Source organism: Diabrotica undecimpunctata, chromosome 6 (genome assembly GCF_040954645.1).
Source record: "Diabrotica undecimpunctata isolate CICGRU chromosome 6, icDiaUnde3, whole genome shotgun sequence".
Taxonomy (NCBI): Eukaryota; Metazoa; Arthropoda; class Insecta; order Coleoptera; family Chrysomelidae; genus Diabrotica; species Diabrotica undecimpunctata.
This window is the reverse complement of record NC_092808.1, coordinates 90,361,831-90,384,586: the sequence shown is the minus strand read 5'-3', so window position 1 is coordinate 90,384,586 and position 22,756 is coordinate 90,361,831. Positions and strand designations below refer to the sequence as shown.

At 35.8% G+C, this 22,756-nt stretch overlaps 2 protein-coding genes across 2 annotated transcripts; both read right to left on the bottom strand.

The window, feature by feature from the left end:
• Positions 1-17,620: 17,620 nt before the first annotated feature.
• LOC140444527 (uncharacterized) lies at positions 17,621-18,406 on the bottom strand. The gene has a single exon (XM_072536286.1). It carries the CDS (start codon positions 18,404-18,406, stop codon positions 17,621-17,623), a length of 786 nt encoding a protein of 261 aa, XP_072392387.1.
• A 3,182-nt stretch (positions 18,407-21,588) lies between these two features.
• LOC140444526 (uncharacterized) lies at positions 21,589-22,374 on the bottom strand. Its single transcript, XM_072536284.1, has one exon. The coding sequence runs from the start codon at positions 22,372-22,374 to the stop codon at positions 21,589-21,591; it is 786 nt and encodes a 261-aa protein (XP_072392385.1).
• Between the last annotated feature and the right edge of the window lie 382 nt (positions 22,375-22,756).

Here is a 22,756-nt window from a genome sequence, read left to right as displayed (position 1 = left end):
TTGTTGATATTACAATATCAGATGATAGGAATACAAAAATAAAAAACAACTTACCTTTTCAAAACAACAATCAATCACTTCATTTTATCACGAAAAATTTAAAAATTGCAATGTAATTGAACCCATTTTGCGAGCTATAGTTACATTGATACTTATGTGGCAATTAGCTGTAAAGTCATTAGTCTTTCGCGTCGTATCATATTTTCCTAATATTTTTGTAGGCAAGCGGTTTAGTTTGTGTAATATAATATCCCCAATTCGTATCATAATATTTAGTTTTCAAAACAGCTGTTAATAATTCGTTCACATTTTTTAAAGCTCTTTGCAATACATTTGAAAATAAGTCGACAGTAAGTTCTGCCATGGTATTTCATAGTTTTATTCTTATGATTATATCAGTGTTTGTTTAAAATATATAAATAACTAATTTAATGTTTTTTTTTGTATTCCCAACATTTCTAATTAACTGCCTAATAGTCAATAATTGATTATTCACTCAATCGTTCCAGGTGTATTAGAAAAAATATTGTATATCCTAATAATTAATAGATATATAGCTTATATATAGCTTATATCGCTATAGTTTGTGCAGTACATTTTATTATCCCTTTTGTGTATGGTATGCTTTTCAGCAAGTTGGTACTTGCTCTTACTTCTAAATTGACAGATCAGCTGTTTAACTGCCTGTACTGAACTTTCTTCTTCATTTTGCAAATATATATAAAAATTAATAAAACTCTGACATACCGTTAATTAAAATATTGGATACCCTATACTATTCAATCAACGGAAATACTAAGATCACACGGGGAGAATCTGTCCCTATCTAATTAGCCCTTTTCGGTCCATCTTTGGACATAGGCCTTCCCAATCCTTTCCCATTCTTCTCTGTCTGTCGGTATAGTCATCCACCTAGAGCCCACGTGCTTCTTGATATCATCTGCCCATCTCATTTGGGGCCTTCCTCTGCTTCGTTTATATTCCCACGGTCTCCAACTTATAAGAATTTTGTTCCATCGGTCTTCTTTTTGTCTTATATTGTGCCCGGCAAATCTCCATTTCAATTTTGCAACTTCTTGTCTAACATCCCTCACTTTTGTTTTCTCTCTTATCCACTCGTTTCTCTTTTTATCCATTAGTCTTATGTGCAACATTTGTCTTTCCATTGCTCTTCGGGTTTTTATGGTTATGTCCATGTCTGCTTTTGTAAATGTCCACGTTTGAGAACCATAAGTTAGAACAGGGAGTACGCATTGATTGTATACTTTAGTCTTAAGATGCTGTGGATATCTTTTGTTTTTAAGAATGTAGCTTAGTTTGCCAAATGCCGCCCATGCCAGTCAAACTCGTCTTTTTATCTCTGCTGTTTGGTTTTCTTTGTTACGTTTTATAGTTTGACCCAGATATATATAATCCTGAACTTGTTCTACTTCATCTTGTCCGATCCTCATTGTGATGTTTTCATCTGTATTTGTTATAATTTTGGTCTTGCTGTAATTCATAAAAAGGCCTATCTTTCCAGCTTCTACGTCCAGTTCTTTCATCATTTCAAATAATTCTTCTCATTTATCTGTTATCAATGCGATGTCATCAGCGTATATTAGATGGTTCAAGCGTTGTCCACAAATTTTTATACCCTTTTCTTCCCATTCTAATCTTTTAAAAATATCTTCCAGAGCCTGATTGAAAAGTTTCGGTGATATTGTGTCTCACGCCTCTATTTATTTGTATTGATTTTGTTTATTCATATCCTTTAATTGTTGTTTTGGCTTCCTTATCTGTGGTCAATTCTGCTGTTAATCAAAGAACTTTTCACTGCCCAATGTTCGACACTGTCGAAAGCCTTTTCGAAATCTATGAACGCTATATATAGAGGAATATGGTATTCATTTGCTCGTTCTATAAGTATTTTCATACTTAGTAAATGGTCACTTTTGCTGAATCCCTTTCTAAAACCAGCTTGTTGGGTATCCATCGAATTTTGTCGTCAATCTATTGGTTAAAATTTTTGTTGGGAGTTTATACATTACATTGAGGAGTGTTATGAGACGGTAGTTTTTTATGTCTGCTTTATCCCCTTTCTTGTGTAGGATAATGGTTACGGATTCCTTCCAGTTGTTTGGGATTCTTTTTTCTTTTAATATCTTGTTAAAAAGGGAATGTAGAGTGTTAATTACCACTTTTCCACCATATTTCAGCGTATCTGCAGTTATCCCATCTTTTCCAGGCGATTTGTTGTTTTTCATTTCTTTCAATGCCTTCTTTATTTCTGATTTGCTTATTTCTGGCTATAGCTCTGAGTTGACATTTTTTACTTTAGCCTTAAGTTGGTTTTTAATTGTTTCTGGTGGTTCCTTTTTTGTTTTGTATAGTTCTGAGTAGAAATGGTGGGTAATATTTATAATGTCATCTTTAATGTTTGTTTCTAGTCCGTTTTCATCTTTTATTTTGTTTATTTCACACTTACCTAATTTCGGTCTTAAGCATTTCATATTTTTGTTGTTTTGTATTACCTTTTCTATTTTTATTTCTTGTTCTTTTCTCTTATTTTCTCTTATCATTCTGCTTATTGTTTTATTGATTTCTACATATTCTATAGCGTCCTTCTTTTATCCATAAGCTTCTTTGTTTCTGTTGATATATAGTTGTTCTTTTTTAGATCCTTTTTTGCTATTTCTTTTCCTGAAGTAACCATCGTTGCTGTAAGTATGTTGTCTATTTCATCTATATCTTTGTCATCACTGTCTAATTTTTAAGTAAGTTGTTCTTTTAATAGGTCTTTGTATATCTCTTTATATTGCCCTAGTTTGTTTCTATCTACTAGATCCCAGTTTTTAATTATTTTTCTTTTCATTTCATAGTTACCGTCAATACTAAGTTTTGCTCTGACCAACCAGTGATCGCTACCTGTTGTGAATCTGTTAAGAACTGTTACATCTTTAATGATATATCGTTCCGTGGACAGTATGTAGTCGATCTCATTTTTTGTGGATCCATTAGGGCTGATCCATGTCCACTTTCGTTGGGGCTTCTTTTTGCAAAAGGAGTTCATTGCGTATAGATGCTTTTCTTCTAGGTAGTTCATCAAAGTAGCACCTCTATCATTTCTCTGACCATACCCGAAATCTCCTATTTTAGTTTCTTCCTTGTTTAGTTTTCTACCCAGTTTGGCATTGAAATCTCGAATTACTAGTATAAGACGATTTTTATGTTCTTCCATAGCCTTTGATATATCTTCATAAAATAGTTCGATATCTTCGTCATCATAAGCTGTCATGGGGGCATATACCTGGATAATTTTAATTGATGTTCTTCTTATTTTAAGTATGACATAGGCTGTATTCGGGTTTCTTCTTTTCGTCGAGTTTCTGATAGGCCTATGATATCTCATTTTATGTTTGTTAACTCTTCTTCCAATTCATGTACTTTTTCATCCGTAGACATTGATCTAATATTGTATGTCCCTATTGACAGGTTGACGGATTTTTTTGATTTATGTTGTGTTCGTCTTAGTGGGTTTTTGTTTTTATCTATCAAAAGCGAATTATTGCGTCTCCCAGATACCGCGAGGCAGACCTTTGAGGTGTGGGATAATATTATGGGTTATTTCTGGTTTCATCATAATTTACACCGAAATTACTAACAAGAGAGTTCTCTTACTTCCACATGTTCAAATTGATATATAGTACCAACAGATGCTAGTTATATACCATCAGTACTAATAAAATGAAAACTATCAAATTAATGTCAATTTCATTTAATAATCAAAACAATCGAATATATATACCAAAACAACACAATAAAAGTAAAAGTAGAAGAAGAACTAACCGACCCTATTGAAGCTGGTAATGGGATAAGACAGGGAGATTTAATGAGTTCTCTATTGTTCAACCGGATTATGGATGAAATATTAAAAAAGTAAGAAATAAAAGAGGATACCAAATGGGAGAAAAACAAATTAAAATAATCTGCTATGCAGACGACGCAATACTATTCTTTCAAAGTGAAGATGATTTACAACGTATGCTACACCAATTTCATATAACCGCCAGAAAATTTAACATGTTAATTTCCTCAAAAGAGACAAAATGCATGGTTACAACAGCAAGTTTACTAATATGTTAATTGGAGTTTTAAGGTCAGATAATAGAACAAGTGATGGAGTTTTAATATCTAGGTATCATATTATCTAGCTACGGAAAACTCGAAACTTAAGTGGAAGATCCACTGAATAGAGCAAACAGAGCCGCAGGCTGCCTAAATGAAACAATATGAAGAAATAAAAATATCGGGAAAGAAACCAAAGGCAGAATTTACAAAACAGTTATCAGACCAATAATGACATACACAGCAGAAACAATACCTGACACAGAGAGAACAAAAAGGATGTTAGAAACAACAGAGATAAAAACACTTAGAAAAATTGATGGTAAGACACTATGGGACAGAGCTAGAAGTACAGATATAAGATGTAGATACAAGGTGAAGAACATCAAGAACTGGTTAAGAAATAGAAGAGTAGAATGGAAAGATCATATAAGCCGAATGACAACAAATGGAGTAGTAGACATGGCAAGAGACGGTTACCCAATAGGAAGACGATCAGTAAGAAGACCACGAAAACCATGGAACGGCAACTTACTGGAGACACATTGAAAAACAGACAGAGTCATGTCTATATAAAAAGAAGAAGAAGAAGAAGAAAAAGATACACAGGATTGACAGGATAAACAATAAAATAGCTGCAAGAAAGAGAAAAAGAATCAGTCATATTAATGTAGAATTGCAGAGGACAGAGTATTTGTCATAGCCTTAGACAAGTGTCCAATTGAAAAAAGACCACAGGTCGTTCAAAAAAGACGGAACTCTAGAAAGAAAATAGAATAGATTTAAAAAAAAAATAAAAGCATAAACATGTCTTTTCCTACTCTTATAATATTGAAAATACGCAAATAGAACCTTGAATTAAAATGTAACCTTTGATATCTGTGATAAATTCATCACCTGAACAATGGCGCCGATGTATGAAGTTGAAATTTTTTACACCTATTTTAACTGTTTATTTTTTTATTATCTATATATGAGTTACGAACGATATCACAAACCTATTTATTTACTACAAACAGGCTCTTTAATACCTTAAATTATTACTATACAAATCTGATTCGAAATATCGTCAAAAAGTAATACACGGCATGTAAAATTTAAATTTTCAATAAAAAGTAAAATATTAGGCATTACTTATGGGGTTCAAAGAACGAGCCTTTACGAAAATTTAAGTACTAAGAAGATCACCACAATCGGGCATACCCAGGGTAATGATTAAATAATTAATCGGCTAATTCTTCAGTCACCCCTTTAATATGATTTTGTTAAATTGGTCCTTTTTAGGACCAACTATTCTAATAACATATGTTTATAACTGTTAAGGGTATATCTAGAGATCAAGAAACTTTGCTTTACTTAAACTTATCAGACATATGCGCTAAACACGAATCTGACTTATTTATAGTGCAGGAAACACATATAGGGCCTAACGTAGGGTATTTGGTATAAAGCTTATCGCTGAAAACCACATTATAATTATAGACATGCTATCTCTGTCGGAAAAAAAGCAAAGAATAACTCAAAGTAAGAAAGGACAACACCAGTCAGCTTTCAGAGAACCTTTCAACGATGTTGAGCTTGGATCCACCATTTACATATTTAATGAAAAATAATACAACTACCGACATTGAGGATCTGAGCACAAAGCTTATTACGAAATCTAGACCAAAAACACCACAATGGCTTATCCGGATGATGAACAACTGTATTCAAATTATGGAAACACCCAAAATCTAGAGACAAGCCAAAGTTGTTACTTCGCTTAAACCTGGCAAAAACTCCAACGAACACAAAAACTATCGGCCAATATCTTTATTTTATCAGCTATTTAAAATACTTTTGCACAAGATCGTTAATATGATTTCACCGATATTTTAAGAAAATCTCAAATTAAAAGACAAAAGTGGCTATAGATAGGGAAGATCATGTACATTACAAATGCTAAATCTTACCCAACACATCAAAGACGGGTACGAAAAATATCGGGTATCAGGGGTGGTATTTTTCAATCTAAATGCCGCTTATGACACCTTAAATTACCAAATATTTCTCGAAAAACTATATGATATTCCCTTAGATAACAAACTCACTTATATTATTTGCGTATGCCTACACAAGAGAATATTTTTTGTATCACTCAATGTTAAGAATAGCAGATGAAGAACGGTCTCGCTTGGGGTAGCATAAAAGCACCTACACTGTATAACATTTACCCAAACGATCAACTTATACCAGTAGATAATAGGACTAATATTATAAAGACAATACACCTATTATTGCACAATAAAAATAAACTATGAATCAATTTTCAGCCAAAACCCCTGAAAAACTCATGTGCGCTCCTCAATTTCCCTAACATAGACGCTTTCACAAATTGAACATCCAATAATGTCATGAAATTGTTGAACTGTAGACTTCCCATAAATTTCTTGAAAATAGTTTGTATCCCACGGGATCAGTCACAGATCATTGTTTAAAACTAAAAGGTAAATTGAGGACCAGAAATAATATTCTTCGCAAGCTTGTCAGCTAAAAATGAGGCGTACGTCCTTCCGCCTTTAAAACATAGACGCTTGCACTATATGCTTCTGCTGCCGAATATACCTTGATAGACAAATTAACCATTCTTTCGTTTTGTGCACAACACTACTACCCATTTTAACACAAAAATATCTATTGCAGCACTTAACCATATTTATTTTGAGATAACCTTCTATCGAGATATAGTATACGAGATATCGAGTATACAAATAAGACCAGAACTAAAATAATAAAAAAGCTTTATACAAGATATCGCAGAAGAGTAGATGAAATAAAAGTAGTTTTTATTAATCGGGTGCTTACATAAAACGTACAAAGACATACTCACGTAAACAAAATACATTACGAAATTTCTGTAATAAAAAAAAACATCGAATTCGGCATTGAACTAATAAATTATATTAAATAAAAAAACAATATTTCTAAAAATGCAGAAAAAATAAAATTTTCTATGCAAGCGAACATTTCATTAAATAATAAGCCGAAATCCTTTTGTATCTATATACCTGTTTTTTAAAGAACCAGTTACCTTTTAGTACGTAGTTATACCAGGTAATAAGATATCCTCTGTTACACAGTGTAATGCATATGACATTACACTGTCTACAAATAGTAGATAAAAATAAGGAGCCCATATAAACCGTTCAGGGTATATGTTGAAAATATACGGTATAATCGCACAGTTGCCAAACTCTCAGAGCTTACTTAAACCGATAAACGTATGGTTCAAATATACAATGAAAAAGATCTGAACGACCCCTATAATATATACTCGTGAACTAAACGATATACATTTATGATACAGGGGTATTTACGGGCTCCAAAAAATTTTTATAAATTATTAAACTCTACATGTTGATGAATCGACAGAACCAATATTATGGAATGGTCAAGTGAGCTCCGTATATCGGTATCCACTTGACCACGGAGCTCAATTAAACCTGAATTTTAACATGGGCGGAGTCCACTTTATGCCGTAGATATATATATATATATATATATATATTATATATATATATATATATATATATATATATATTATATATATATATATATATATATATTATATATATTATATATATATATATATTATATATATATATATATATATATAAATATATATATATATATATATATATATATATATATATATATATATATATAAGTTGAACGCACCCATAGTATCATGGGTTGGCGGTTAGCATGACAAACAGTAATGTCAACGAGTATCATGCCTACTAATTTATCAAAGGGCAATTGCCAAACAATTTTCTAATAATTAATTGCAATTATTATCAAAGTAAACAAATATTAATTCATTGATGTTTTCTATAAGGTATACAATGCAGAATCCATAAAATAATATAATAAAAAGGACATTTTAAAAGCTTTATCTCTTTGTATTTGAAGAATATAACATATACATTATAAGGACATGGCAACACTACCAACTCAATGTGAAACTTAATTGACAGCTAATTTGAGGCTATCGGCTTTCTTCAATGGGACCAAATGTGAAAAACGTCTATTATTTTCAATATTGCACCAAGTTGTAATTATCATATTTCCTCCTCGGAATCTTTATTAATTCTATCTTGTGTAGCTAGAATGTCAAAACGATGTATGGACGAAACATTAATAATTTCTAAACAATTGCGTTTTGTTGTTCGTTGTGTGTGCATCGCTTCGCAAAATACGTACGACTACGCTACGACGGTTTTCTATTAACATACTCAAATTGTCTTGTCTGGGTAAGTTGAGCATCAGCTTAATTTATTGAATAAATTTTTCATTCATTTTTTTAGGCTTATTTTGTTAATTTTTTATTTTTCTCTTAAAAATATATTATCCCACAGTCCCACACAAACTTGGACTCTATGGACCAAGATTCAATCTCAGACTTTGACACGTACTAACTTCCCACACACCACAATGTCTCACAATCCAAAACTAAAAATAATACAATGGATATCAGAAGTATTAATGCTAATAGGAATAACCTGATTAATCTAATATACCTACTAAATAGATCTAGATATCATTTTCATCAATGAATCATGACTTAAGCATGATGCCAGATTTTCTTTAAATTTTTATAACATCATCCGACAAGACCGGGATGATGGTTTTGGTGGGGTGGCAACATGTATTAAAAAATCCATAAGGTTTTCGACAATCAAAAAGTTTAATTCAGCTTTAGTGCAATATGTAATAATTAGTATCTGTAACCTATACCTTATAAATATATATTCCAGCTCTAATAACGCAATCACTGCTACTTTACTAAATGATATGGTAGAAGGTATACCCTTAAATATAATCTAATCATTATGGGGGATTTGAACTCACACCATCCTGCTTGGGATAAAGGGGTATGCAATAAAGGTGGTAAAATAATTTTTGATTTTTCCTTTAATAATGACCTTACAGTATAGAACGATGGCTCAGCAACATTATTTCAAGACTCTAATAAGAATATAAGTGCAATAGATCTGGCAATTGTTAGCAACAGTGTGTCTTTGTCTTCTTTGTTCTTTTGTCTGTTCTTGTCTATCCAAGACTGCGGTAACAGTAACCACTTTCCTACCTACCTTAATTTAAATATAGCGAATCTTAACGGAACAGAAAATTTCCTCTAGAAACCATAAAAAACAAGAAAAACTAAAAAAGCTAACTGGAACACCTATTACAAGAACATACTGTTAAACAAGCAAAACCTGTCAGCACGAAAAGAAGCAGTCTCTAATTTTAATAAATCCCCCTCTATAGAAAATTTCATCGAAACAGAACGCATAATCGCTATGACGAGGAGGAAATTAAAAGCAAAAAAGAAATACAAATTTAAACATTTTTGTGAATCTTTAGAGGATCCAATATCACTTACGTTTGGAATAAAATTTAAAATTTTTCCAAATATCACAATAATAAAGTTTTTCATAGTCCCCCAGATAACAATAAACTAGAAATAATAGACAAAATGTTCTCAGTAAACATAGACCCTAATTTTAATATGTCATACGATGACCAAGAAGTTGCTCCCTTTTCAATTCATGAATATAATTTGGCGTTAAGTAATAAAAAAGATTCTGCGCCAGGTATCGATGACATATCCTATTTAATGCTAAGAAACCTCCCACTTGCAGCCAAGGACACACTGTTGAGAATTTACAACAATTGTTTGAATGAGGGTCCTATTCCGTTGGAATGGAAAAAATTTAACATAATTCACATCATAAAGCCTCAAAAAAATCCTATTTTGTCTGAAAGTTTCAGACCAATAGTCTTATCATCCTGTGTACTTAAAACTCTCGAAATCATAATAAAAAATCGTCTGGATTGGTTTATGGAACACAATTCAATATTTAAAATTAATCAATCAGGTTTCAGGAAAGCTAGAGGGACATATGATAACTTAGCTCTTTTACACTCTACGATTTTAGAAGCTTTTGAATCTTCTCAAACGGTATTAGCCATTTTTCTAGATATTAAATCAGCCTATGATAATGTAGAATATACAACCTTTATAATAAACTCAAAAATCTAAACATCCCCATGGCTCTAAACAATATTATCCTTAAAATCCTACAAAACAGACTCTTATATTCGAGATATGATGACGGCAATTTCTTGGGACCATATCAAACTTCCAAGGGACTCCCTCAAGGATCTCCCTTAAGCACCATTATTTTTAACATATACATGCATGACCTTTTCCACTTATTCTCTAACTAAGTGAAAATATGTGGGTATGCAGATAATTTAGTTTTGTACATTAGCGGTGAAGACATTCATAATATGATAAATAAGATCATCCCAGAAATTACAAACTATCAAAATTGGCTAGAAGCCCATGGACTGTCTATTTCAATTGATAAATGTGAAGCGGTGTGGTTCACAAAAGGACAACGCAAAACCAACCTTCCGTTAATCTCTCTTAATAATAACAATAACATCCCCTTTAAAAATCAAGTTAAATTCTTGTGCATCACTTTTCATAAAAACTTTAAATGGGACCCTCACATTGATAAAATTGTACCTAAATAAAAGAAAAACATCACATATTGAGAGCATTATGTGGAGTTTGGTGGGGTGCAGATCCTAAAACCCTAATTATGATCTTTAATTCTTTAATTAGGTCTCATATAGATTACGGTTCCTTTTTATTCAGCCCAATAACGCAGAAATACAGCAATAGTCTAAATAAAGTATTTTTCCAAGGGCTTAGAATCTGCCTGGGGTGCATGAAGTCCACTCCGTGCATGGTAGTCTACTTAAACTAAACTTATATCTAAAAGTATTAAAATCAATAGTCATCCAGTAATAGTGACACTTCTTAATATACGTAGAAAAATCATAAATAAACCAATTTTCCACAAGACAAACCTCGTACCTCTCCTTGTTATGGCTCTTGAACATTTTCCCCCTTATCAAAATCAAATACATAAACACCCAAACTTTCCTTGTTGTGACTTATATTTTAACGCACTAATCAACCCAATACAGACTTTAAACGGTTATATTAACCCTGGTACATCACACTTATTTTTTAAGGCATGAACTTCACACTCGGGTCTCATAAACCCAAAGCTGTTTTTTAGCAAAAATTTTTTTGATAGATTTGGGAGAATATCTAATCTTAGTAGAATGTGTAAAACAAATTTAACCATGGTGTGGTATTTCACAAAGAGATATATTTGTTGAAATTCAAAAATAACATAAAATAATATCCAAACATAAAACATTGTTATTAAAACAAATAAACATTAAATTGAAATTATCATCTACAAAATACACCTGTATGACTATCCTTGTAACAAAAAAATAAACTCTTTTGGTAATATAAGTCTTAGTTATTCTTAGCCAGGTCTTCAGTTTCTTGGATCTTGATGTTCGCATTCACAGCATAGGTGGGCTCTATGTTCCATGCAATATGGTCTGCGACACTCAGGACACGCAAAACTGGTTTTTCTATGTTTTCCTTTTGCACAAAAGCAGCATCTAACTTTTTTTGTTAAATGAACATCTCGTCAGACTCGTCCCCTCCAAACATATCGTCTACGATATCGTCTATCGTTTCTCTACTAGTTGACGCCATTATACTAAAATAAATAAAAATAAGTTGAAACAAAATTATTACCGTAAACATCACCCTTGGGTCCGGGATACCCATGCTTGTACTTCTGGAAATATCTTACCTCGTTGTTTCACTAAAATGCAGCGGATGACTCGTATTCTAACTCGGCTTACGACAGACTGAATTTACATAAAGTGACGACACACATAAACCACTCATGCACATGTCACATTGCAATGAATGACTGTCTGGGTTTCTGAGACCCAACAGTGCAGTTCCAGGGTTAAGAAAAATGAATCAGCAACCAAACAAAAATTCTCAATAATCACCCAAAAATACTATAGGGATTTCTCCTTTGTATATACTGACGGCTCAAAAAATAAGGGTAGAATAGGATTTGGAATCAATATTCCCAACATTTAATTAAGTTTTCATCTAGGCTTCCTGGTGAGATATCTGTAACAAAAGCCGAAAATGTGGCAATTTATCTCTGATTCTCTAAATGCTATAACTAAAATTAAAAATCCTATAATCTCAGCCTCTGATGACTCAATCTCACTCAAAACAAAAAATTTTATCTCTCAGCAATTAAGGAGAGTTTTGAAATTTTAATGTCATGGATTCCTGATAATGTAGAAGCTGACTTACTAGCCAAAATAGGAACAAACTTGAATATTCCCTTATCCATGTTATTAGATTCCCAAGATATTGTAAACACCATAAAGGAAAAAATTATTGATAAATTTAAAATCAATTGGGGAGCAATACTGAGGAAGAAAAACTACCAATATACGAGAATCCAAACCCCTTTCTCCTTTAAGGTATGGTTCTCAACCCTAACATTTAAAAACAGAAGACATATCACCACAATAATAAGAATGAGAACAGGTCATTGCTTAACTAAACAACATCTTTTTAAAATTAAAATAATAGACAGTCCGGCATGTGAATGCCGAACAGTGGAGGATTTAAACCACATTTTCTTTGAATGCCCCATTAATGTTATTCCTAACATGGATTTATATTCAATTTTTATTTCAATGAAATTCCAAACACCAATCTCAATAGACACAATCTTAATATCCCCTAGTGAAAAGTCAGTCAGTGAAATCTTACAGTTTCTTGACTATAATAAAATTAATTTGTAATTTACGATGCTCAACTTTATTTCAATGTTTTTGCCTTTCAGTTTCTCCTTTGTGGAGTCCTGTTTATTGTGTAATATGTAACCCATTTGTTTACAATATGTAATATATTATGCTGTTTATCCTACATACCTACATAATATATATGTAATATATTATGTAGGTGTGTTCTTTTTTAGAATCACTTTGCCGAGTACACTGGCATTACAGCCACTAGACGTATTTTATTATATACGCGTAGAAATAATATTTAAAGATTTCTATTAATGTTAACTTAAAGAAATACACAATAATATGTTTCATTTAATTTGTATAAATGCATTATAAAGCGTTTTTATGAAGAACATTTGTTCGGAACACACTGTAACTGTAATCGAACGAAGGTGATATTTTGGCATAAATTGGTAACGCTTATTTGACAGTTGCAGTGTTGACACTTTAGTTTTGTTTTTATTATTTACTATTAATTAAACTATGTTGTTTTTTAAACAAGCGGCTCAAATTGTTTTTAACAAGATTATTTTTTAACTCTTGTTTTGTTTCTATTTATTTACATTAAATATTAATTTATTTTGCTGTATACTGTTGTTGTACACTTTTGCAATAATTATGTGACCTATTTGATTTAAAATGGATTCAGGAATTTTTTATACTTTGGCAACTATGTCAACTTCGATCTCTGACGTAGATAATAACGGTTTGTAAATTAGATGGACTATATCTAGTTTTTTAGATATCTATATTCTTATCTTTTTTCTGAATTTACAAATTCAGGAAAAGATAAGAAGAATTCAGAAAAAACTACTACCACCTTACGCAAATGTCAGCGGCCCTGATAGTTCGGTGATATGGTTTTTAGACACGGTCACGGTAGATCACGGTCGTAAACAAATAGTGCTGGCGAATCGCCTCACAGCGAAGCCGTAAAAAACAGAAATTTCTAAAAATAAGCCGAGATGAAAAAGTCAGACATTAGGTTCCTTCTCCCTCGCTGATCCCATCCGGTGAAGAGCTCAAGAGACGCACACTCCAGAGGGTAAGCCATATCTCAATAGCTGTTAAAATTTTGTTTTTTTTTCTATTTTCTCTCATTCTTATTTAGATTTTATTTATAAAAAAAAGCTTAGGACATAAAAATCTACTTTAAAAAAAAAGTTTGGCCTTTTCGGCGGCATGGATGACCCTGAGGGGGGGCCGTTATCCCCTCTTAGTATAGCAAACATTATAGGTGTTGCAGACACCCAAACTACCAAAACAAAAGTGAACGAAGAAGTCCAAAAACAAGTGTTTCTTTATGACCAAAACGATTTAGCACCATATGTGGCTTTTATTGAGTCAACTACAAAAACTAAGAATAACATAGGTAGGCTGAATAACCTAAAACTAGCAAGGGAAATCTGTAATTTGCAGCTAAAAGATGTAAAAAAAATTGATAATAAAGGCACCAATAGGCTATCCATAGAATTTTTTAATTATCAAGCAGCAAATGATTTTGTAAAAAATGAAAAACTCAAAGAAAAAGGTTACAACTTATTTATTCCTATAAATTTTGTTACCTGCAAAGGCATTGTAAGAGGCATTGATGAAGATGTAGATATTTCAGAATTCACAGACTTTTGTAAAGCATCAGTTAAGATAATTAATGCAACCAGGTTAAAAAGAAAAACTTTTAATGTGGAAACTAACAAACCGGAATACCATCCCACAAGAACCATTAGTTTTACATTCAAAGGCACATGTTTACCCAGATATGTGGAAATATACAAATTAGCATACCCGGTAACAATATATATCCCTCCAGTGTCACAATGCTACTCATGCTTTCTCTATGGACACACAAAAAAGAATTGTAAATTGAAACCAAAATGTTTTATTTGTGGAAGCAAAGAACACAGTGAGTCCAATGATAGTTGCACGGTAAAATGTTACCACTGTGAACAAAATCATAAATCAATAGATAAATCATGTCCAGAATATAAAAGGCAAATTGAAATTAAAACGATAATGGCCTATTATAACCTAACTTACTATGATGCCGAAAAGTCCTGTAAAAAAACGTATGTCACAAGTCGAACTAATAGACTAAATCCCCATAATGAAATTACTTATAACCCACAAGACTTTCCAGAACTCTCCAGTACCAGTTATAACCAGCAAAGCAAAAGAGATATCATTATCCCGCCACAAAGAAGAAACGCAGACTTTAACCTAAGAACAAAGAGAACATACCAACAGACTCTAGAAACAGAGAATGCAAAAAAAGACCTGCCCCAGAAAAATACAATGTAGATGAACATAATGCGTGCCTTATAGCGCCAAACTCCAGACCAGAAAGGGGTTCACAAAAGAACTCGCCAATAACCCAGAGACCTACAACGTCTAAAGTTCAAGATTGTCAATTAGATTTGCCTACTAGTGCCTTTAAGCAGACTACACAAGAAAACGGTTCATCTTTTAAAGATGAATCACAATTTGTTAAAACTTTCTTTGATAACTTCAAATCCCTATCAAATCAAAATCAAAATTACATAAAAAATTTCATAAATGCTAATCTTTACAAAAACACATATATGGATTTAGATAATCCACAAATCAATAATGTTTAAAAAATTTTCCACCTTTACCCTAATTTTCAAATTTTTCTACTCTTCTTTCTCTTTCAAATAATATTATAGCTTTCATCATTAATCAATTTATTTTAAAATGGATCAGCCACTTCACTACTCTTAATTAATTACATAAAATCCACATGACTAACACAAATATGAAATTAAAAATTCTTCAGTGGAATATAAGTGCAGTGTAAATTCAAACAGAGCAAATCTAATCATATTAATAAGAAAATATGATCCAGACATTATCTTCTTAAATGAAACATGGCTAAAAACGAATCACTACTTTCATTTAAATAATTTTCATATTTTAAGACAAGACAGAAACAATGGATATGGAGGAATTGCAACATGTACTAAAAATAATATCCTATTCACACATATCAGAGACTTCAACAATGACTCCATTCAATATATTATTATCAAAATAGCAAATATCCATCTAATAAATATATATGCAAGACCCAACAGTAAGATCACCACTACAGTTCTCAATGAAATATATCACAAGTTAACAATCAATAGCTCAATCCTCATGGGAGATCTAAACTCACACCACCCATTATGGGATAAAGTAAATACTAACACTGGAAGCAGAACCATTAGCGACTACATACTAAATAATGATCTGGTAATAATGAATGACGGAACAGGCACCTTACTACAGTCCCCCAATAACAATGTCAGTGCAGTGGACATCACAATGGTTGGCTCCAAACTTACTGCTGCTTCTACCTGGAGAGTAATTCCTGATTGTGGAAATAGTAATCACTTTCCAACGATGCTAAACTTTAATAAAAAAAGCGATCAACACATGGCAAACCACAAAATACATACAATTCAATCAAGCAACTTTCTCAAGGCGGACTGGAATGAATATCACGAAATAATTTCAAAACAAATGAGCATCAACAATAAGATAGAAAACTTTGAAGATCTAAATAACATAATTAACTTAGCTGCAGAATCAAGTTTTACCTTGGTGAAAGCTGCTGCAGCTGCTGGTGTTAATTTAGTTCTTGCTGCTTTTTCTTTTGCTGAGACAATAACTCCGTTGGTGGCATTAGCTCATTGGCAGCATTAGGTAACCAACGTCTGTAGAAATTGAACATACCCATAAATCGTCGTAGCTGTCGATAGGTCGTAGGTTGTGGAAACTTACGAATCGCGCTAACTTTAGCTGGTAATGGACGAACGCCAGTTGGGGATACCGTGGCACCCAGGAAGTTTACTTCACGTTTACGGAATTTTGATTTATCCTTGTTGATTTGGAGTCCATTTGCTTCCAGAATCCAAAGTACGGATGCCAGGTGTTGCTCAGTCTCAGTCTCCGAGGCAACCAAGATATCGTCAATGTATACATACACATATGAGCATTCTCGAAAAAAGTGCTCGAGGTATCTCTGGAACGTCTGGGCAGCATTTCGCAAACCGAACGGCATTCGGAGGAACTCATACAGCCCAAAGGGGGTTATTACAGCCGTCTTTTGGACATCCTTCGAGTGGACTGGAATTTGGTAAAAAGCACGTACCAAGTCGATGCAAGAGAAAATTTTCTTACCATGTAGCTGGTTAGCAAAATCCTGGATGTTCGGTATAGGGTATCGATCTGGTTTCGTCATGGCATTTAAACGGCGGAAGTCTCCACAGGCACGCCATCGTCCATTGGACTTCTGAACTAAGTGAAGCGGACTGGCCCAAGATGACTTTGATGGTCGGATAATGCCTGCCTGCATCAGCTCGTTGAATTCTGCTCGTGCAGCTTGAAGACGGTCTGGTGGAAGTCTTCGTGGTTTAGAGAAAACTGGTGTACCTCGAGTCTCAATATAGTGCTGGACTCTTTCAGTATCCTTTGGTATAGCAACAGTTGGACGATCATAGGGATGGGCAGTGGATAAGCCTACTTCTGGCACCCTAACACGACGAGACACACAGGTAATACTGCTTGACATACTTGGACTTACTACTCGTTTGTTTCTCATATCTACACTAATGCCATGGTACGTCAGAAAATCGGCTCCTAGTATGGGTGTGGTGAAGCACACTTAGGTCTGCCCCTGTATCAATAAGAAATTGAAGTTGGAGAGCACTATCGGTAATGAAGAGGCGGCGTGGTATGTGAGGGGCTGCGGTTGGCGCCATTACTGCGCCCTTTGATCGTTTTTTGTAAAATTGCAGGGTGGTCTACATTTCTTTGCTTGTGCATCAAATCTTCGATGGTAGTACCACTGTTCGTCAGATGATGACTTGGTACTCTTGACCATTTGAATCTGTTGCCCTTCTTCAGCTACAGTTAATCTGTTGGATAAAGCATTCACTTGGTCACTCAATGCAGCCACTCTTTTGTCTAAGGTAGAGCTTTCGGTAACAACCATGACTGGAAAACTGGAACACCGGAGGTACGTATCGGCTTTCTTAGCAAGTTCTTCTAGGTCTCCATCAAGAATAGATATAACGCTTCGAACTGAAGGTGGTAGGCGGTCCAACCAAAAATTTTTGAGAACTTGCGTACTAATGTTATCCATGGCCAAAACTTGCATTCGATGGAGTAGTTGAGTGGGTTTTAGGTCACCCAGAGTGAGTTCCATCAACTTGTTGATCTTTTCATCTGAGCTGGTGCCATACCTGTCGAGAAGTCGAGTTTTTAGTTGTATATAGGCATTGCCAGCAGTGGGATTCTTTACTATGTCTGCTACTTCTATAAGTACTTCACTGTTTAAACTAGCAACTGTATGGTCGAATTTACAGTTGTCAGTTGTGATTTTGGCTTGTCGAAACTGCGCTTCTAGCCGGAGAAACCATAGTTCTGGTTCAGTGCGCCAAAACTCTGGCGCTTTAATGCCTACCCGTGCAATTAATGAGTGATCATCACCTTCGCACGGTGTAATATTTATATTGTTTGGCATTGCTTGGTCGGTGTTTGTCATAGTTGTGTATAAAACGTTGTACTTACAGTTTTTTTTTCTCGGGGTCACCAATGTGGCCTGTTTGCGGGAAGCAAAGTAGTCGGGGTACACTTTAAACTGTTTTATTGATTTATTAGCAATAAACTACATACTAAAAACAAGTAAGAAAACTGTTAGAGTTCTTTTCGTTGTCACCTCGTCGTGTGATCGTTTTCTGACAGCCCTCAGCTGCTCTGATCTCTTCTTCTTTCGGTCGACGTTCCCTCACTTCGGTAGCACAGTCAACCCATGTGGGGCTGGAGGTTAACTGTCAATCCGCCACAGGGCTCCCCTCCAGTGAGGAACCTGCTAGTTTCGAACGGCTATGTTGACTTGTGTTGCTCATGAGACGGTTGGCATATGCATGTTCTTCCTGCAACTGTTGAGCCGCTGGAATATATGCTGGTTTGAGTCGGTCCATGGAAATTCGCTAAGGAACATTTTGGACATCCACAGTTAAAACCTTGTCACTTCGTTCTAACACTCTAAACGGGCCGGTATAGGGAGGTGTAAGAGGAGGTTTCACTTTATCGGTCCGTACAAACACATGACTCGTAGTCTCTAGATCCGAATGGACAAAGGCGGTGCGGGCTGAGTGGTTGCTCGTCGGTACAGGACGCAATGCTCCCATGGTCTCACGTAGTCGTTGGACAAAACTATGCTCGTCGGGTGTAACAGCACTAGGGACAAGCAGCTGTCCAGGGAGACTCACTGGGGTACCATACACTAACTCGGAGGCTGTACATGCAATGTCTTGTTTGAAAGTGTTTCGAAGGCTTAGCATGACCAGAGGGAGGGCTTCAACCCACGATACTGTGTCCGCGGCGATGAGAGCAGCCTTGAGCGTTCGGTGGAAACGTTCAATACATCCGTTTGATTGTGGATGGTAGGCAGTGGTTTTAATATGTTGTACACCTAGCAATCCATTGAGCTGGCGAAACAACTGGCTCTCAAATTGCCTACCTCGGTCCGTTGTTATGGTTGCTGGCACGCCAAACCGGGATATCCATCCCTCAAGGAGCTTCTGCGCGACAACTTCGGTTGTAATCTCAGAGATAGGTATGGCCTCTGGCCATCTTCTGAAACGGTCGATGATTGTGAGCAGGTATCGAAAGTTCTGATATGCTGGAAGTGGGCCCACGATGTCGACATGTATGTGTGCGAATCGATCGTCTGGCATTCCTATAGGTGTCACAGGTGTAACAGTGTGACGTCCGATTTTGGCACGTTGACATTGGATGCACTCTCGTGACCACTGATTAAATTGGCGATTCAAAACGTTCTGGCTGACACAAAACGTTCAGCAATCATTCGTAATGTAGCAGCATTCCCTGGGTGGGACTGCGTGTGGAACTTCAGGAAAACATCTCTTTGGAACATAGCTGGCACATAAACTCGTATACGACCATCTTGGACTGAACAATAAATAGGCCGCTGGCTATCTGGTAGAACTATGCGTTGAAGTTGTAAGGAACTTGCAGGATCGTTCAGGGTCTGTTGAAGACCCTCATCTGTAGTCTGAGCTTCGGATAGCCGGTCATAGTCAATAGTAATGGGTGTTGTGATAGCGTCTACTTCAGGTCGTGAGAGACAGTCGGCAACGATATTGGCTGCGCCCTGTATATGTCGAATATCGGTCGAGAATTGTCCAATAAATTCTAGTTGACATATCTGTCGTGGAGACTGCCGCTCATGTCGCTGTTGGAAGGCAAACGTTAAAGGCTTGTGATCAGTATAAATGGTAAACGGCATACCCTCAAGAAAATGGCGGAAGTGATGTATGCCACTGAATATGGCAAGCAACTCTCGGTCATAAGTGCTGTAGTTTCGCTCCATCCTAGAAAGCTTTCGAGAGAAGAAAGCGATGGGCTGTAGGTGTTCACCTATAAGCTGTTGCAAAACACCGCCGATGGCAGCATCTGAGGCATCAACTGACATGTTCAATTGGGCATTTAGTGCTGGAAATACTAATTCAGTCGACGCGGCCAAGAGTTCTTTTACCTTGGTGAAAGCTGCTGCAGCTGCTGGTGTTAATTTAGTTCTTGCTGCTTTTTCTTTTGCTGAGACAATAACTCCGTTAGTGGCATTAGCTCATTGGCAGCATTAGGTAACCAACGTCTGTAGAAATTGAACATACCCATAAATCGTCGTAGCTGTCGATAGGTCGTAGGTTGTGGAAACTTACGAATCGCGCTAACTTTAGCTGGTAATGGACGAACGCCAGTTGGGGATACCGTGGCACCCAGGAAGTTTACTTCACGTTTACGGAATTTTGATTTATCCTTGTTGATTTGGAGTCCATTTGCTTCCAGAATCCAAAGTACGGATGCCAGGTGTTGCTCAGTCTCAGTCTCCGAGGCAACCAAGATATCGTCAATGTATACATACACATATGAGCATTCTCGAAAAAAGTGCTCGAGGTATCTCTGGAACGTCTGGGCAGCATTTCGCAAACCGAACGGCATTCGGAGGAACTCATACAGCCCAAAGGGGGTTATTACAGCCGTCTTTTGGACATCCTTCGAGTGGACTGGAATTTGGTAAAAAGCACGTACCAAGTCGATGCAAGAGAAAATTTTCTTACCATGTAGCTGGTTAGCAAAATCCTGGATGTTCGGTATAGGGTATCGATCTGGTTTCGTCATGGCATTTAAACGGCGGAAGTCTCCACAGGCACGCCATCGTCCATTGGACTTCTGAACTAAGTGAAGCGGACTGGCCCAAGATGACTTTGATGGTCGGATAATGCCTGCCTGCATCAGCTCGTTGAATTCTGCTCGTGCAGCTTGAAGACGGTCTGGTGGAAGTCTTCGTGGTTTAGAGAAAACTGGTGTACCTCGAGTCTCAATATAGTGCTGGACTCTTTCAGTATCCTTTGGTATAGCAACAGTTGGACGATCATAGGGATGGGCAGTGGATAAGCCTACTTCTGGCACCCTAACACGACGAGACACACAGGTAATACTGCTTGACATACTTGGACTTACTACTCGTTTGTTTCTCATATCTACACTAATGCCATGGTACGTCAGAAAATCGGCTCCTAGTATGGGTGTGGTGAAGCACACTTAGGTCTGCCCCTGTATCAATAAGAAATTGAAGTTGGAGAGCACTATCGGTAATGAAGAGGCGGCGTGGTATGTGAGGGGCTGCGGTTGGCGCCATTACTGCGCCCTTTGATCGTTTTTTGTAAAATTGCAGGGTGGTCTACATTTCTTTGCTTGTGCATCAAATCTTCGATGGTAGTACCACTGTTCGTCAGATGATGACTTGGTACTCTTGACCATTTGAATCTGTTGCCCTTCTTCAGCTACAGTTAATCTGTTGGATAAAGCATTCACTTGGTCACTCAATGCAGCCACTCTTTTGTCTAAGGTAGAGCTTTCGGTAACAACCATGACTGGAAAACTGGAACACCGGAGGTACGTATCGGCTTTCTTAGCAAGTTCTTCTAGGTCTCCATCAAGAATAGATATAACGCTTCGAACTGAAGGTGGTAGGCGGTCCAACCAAAAATTTTTGAGAACTTGCGTACTAATGTTATCCATGGCCAAAACTTGCATTCGATGGAGTAGTTGAGTGGGTTTTAGGTCACCCAGAGTGAGTTCCATCAACTTGTTGATCTTTTCATCTGAGCTGGTGCCATACCTGTCGAGAAGTCGAGTTTTTAGTTGTATATAGGCATTGCCAGCAGTGGGATTCTTTACTATGTCTGCTACTTCTATAAGTACTTCACTGTTTAAACTAGCAACTGTATGGTCGAATTTACAGTTGTCAGTTGTGATTTTGGCTTGTCGAAACTGCGCTTCTAGCCGGAGAAACCATAGTTCTGGTTCAGTGCGCCAAAACTCTGGCGCTTTAATGCCTACCCGTGCAATTAATGAGTGATCATCGCCTTCGCACGGTGTAATATTCATATTGTTTGGCATTGCTTGGTCGGTGTTTGTCATAGTTGTGTATAAAACGTTGTACTTACAGTTTTTTTTCTCGGGGTCACCAATGTGGCCTGTTTGCGGGAAGCAAAGTAGTCGGGGTACACTTTAAACTGTTTTATTGATTTATTAGCAATAAACTACATACTAAAAACAAGTAAGAAAACTGTTAGAGTTCTTTTCGTTGTCACCTCGTCGTGTGATCGTTTTCTGACAGCCCTCAGCTGCTCTGATCTCTTCCTCTTTTCTCCGTCGACGTTCCCTCACTTCGGTAGCACAGTCAACCCATGTTTGGCTGGAGGTTAACTGTCAATCTGCCACTACAGTATAGCTGTCTATACTGTGCTGCCACATTATCATCAACCTAACGTAAAATAATCCTTTCTTTCCAAATGAAAAA

What these genes read in the sequence shown, in the direction of transcription:
- LOC140444527 (XM_072536286.1), bottom strand. Translation starts at nt 18,406, where the DNA reads ATGACAAACACCGACCAAGCAATGCCAAACAATATAAATATTACACCG.
- LOC140444526 (XM_072536284.1), bottom strand. Translation starts at nt 22,374, where the DNA reads ATGACAAACACCGACCAAGCAATGCCAAACAATATGAATATTACACCG.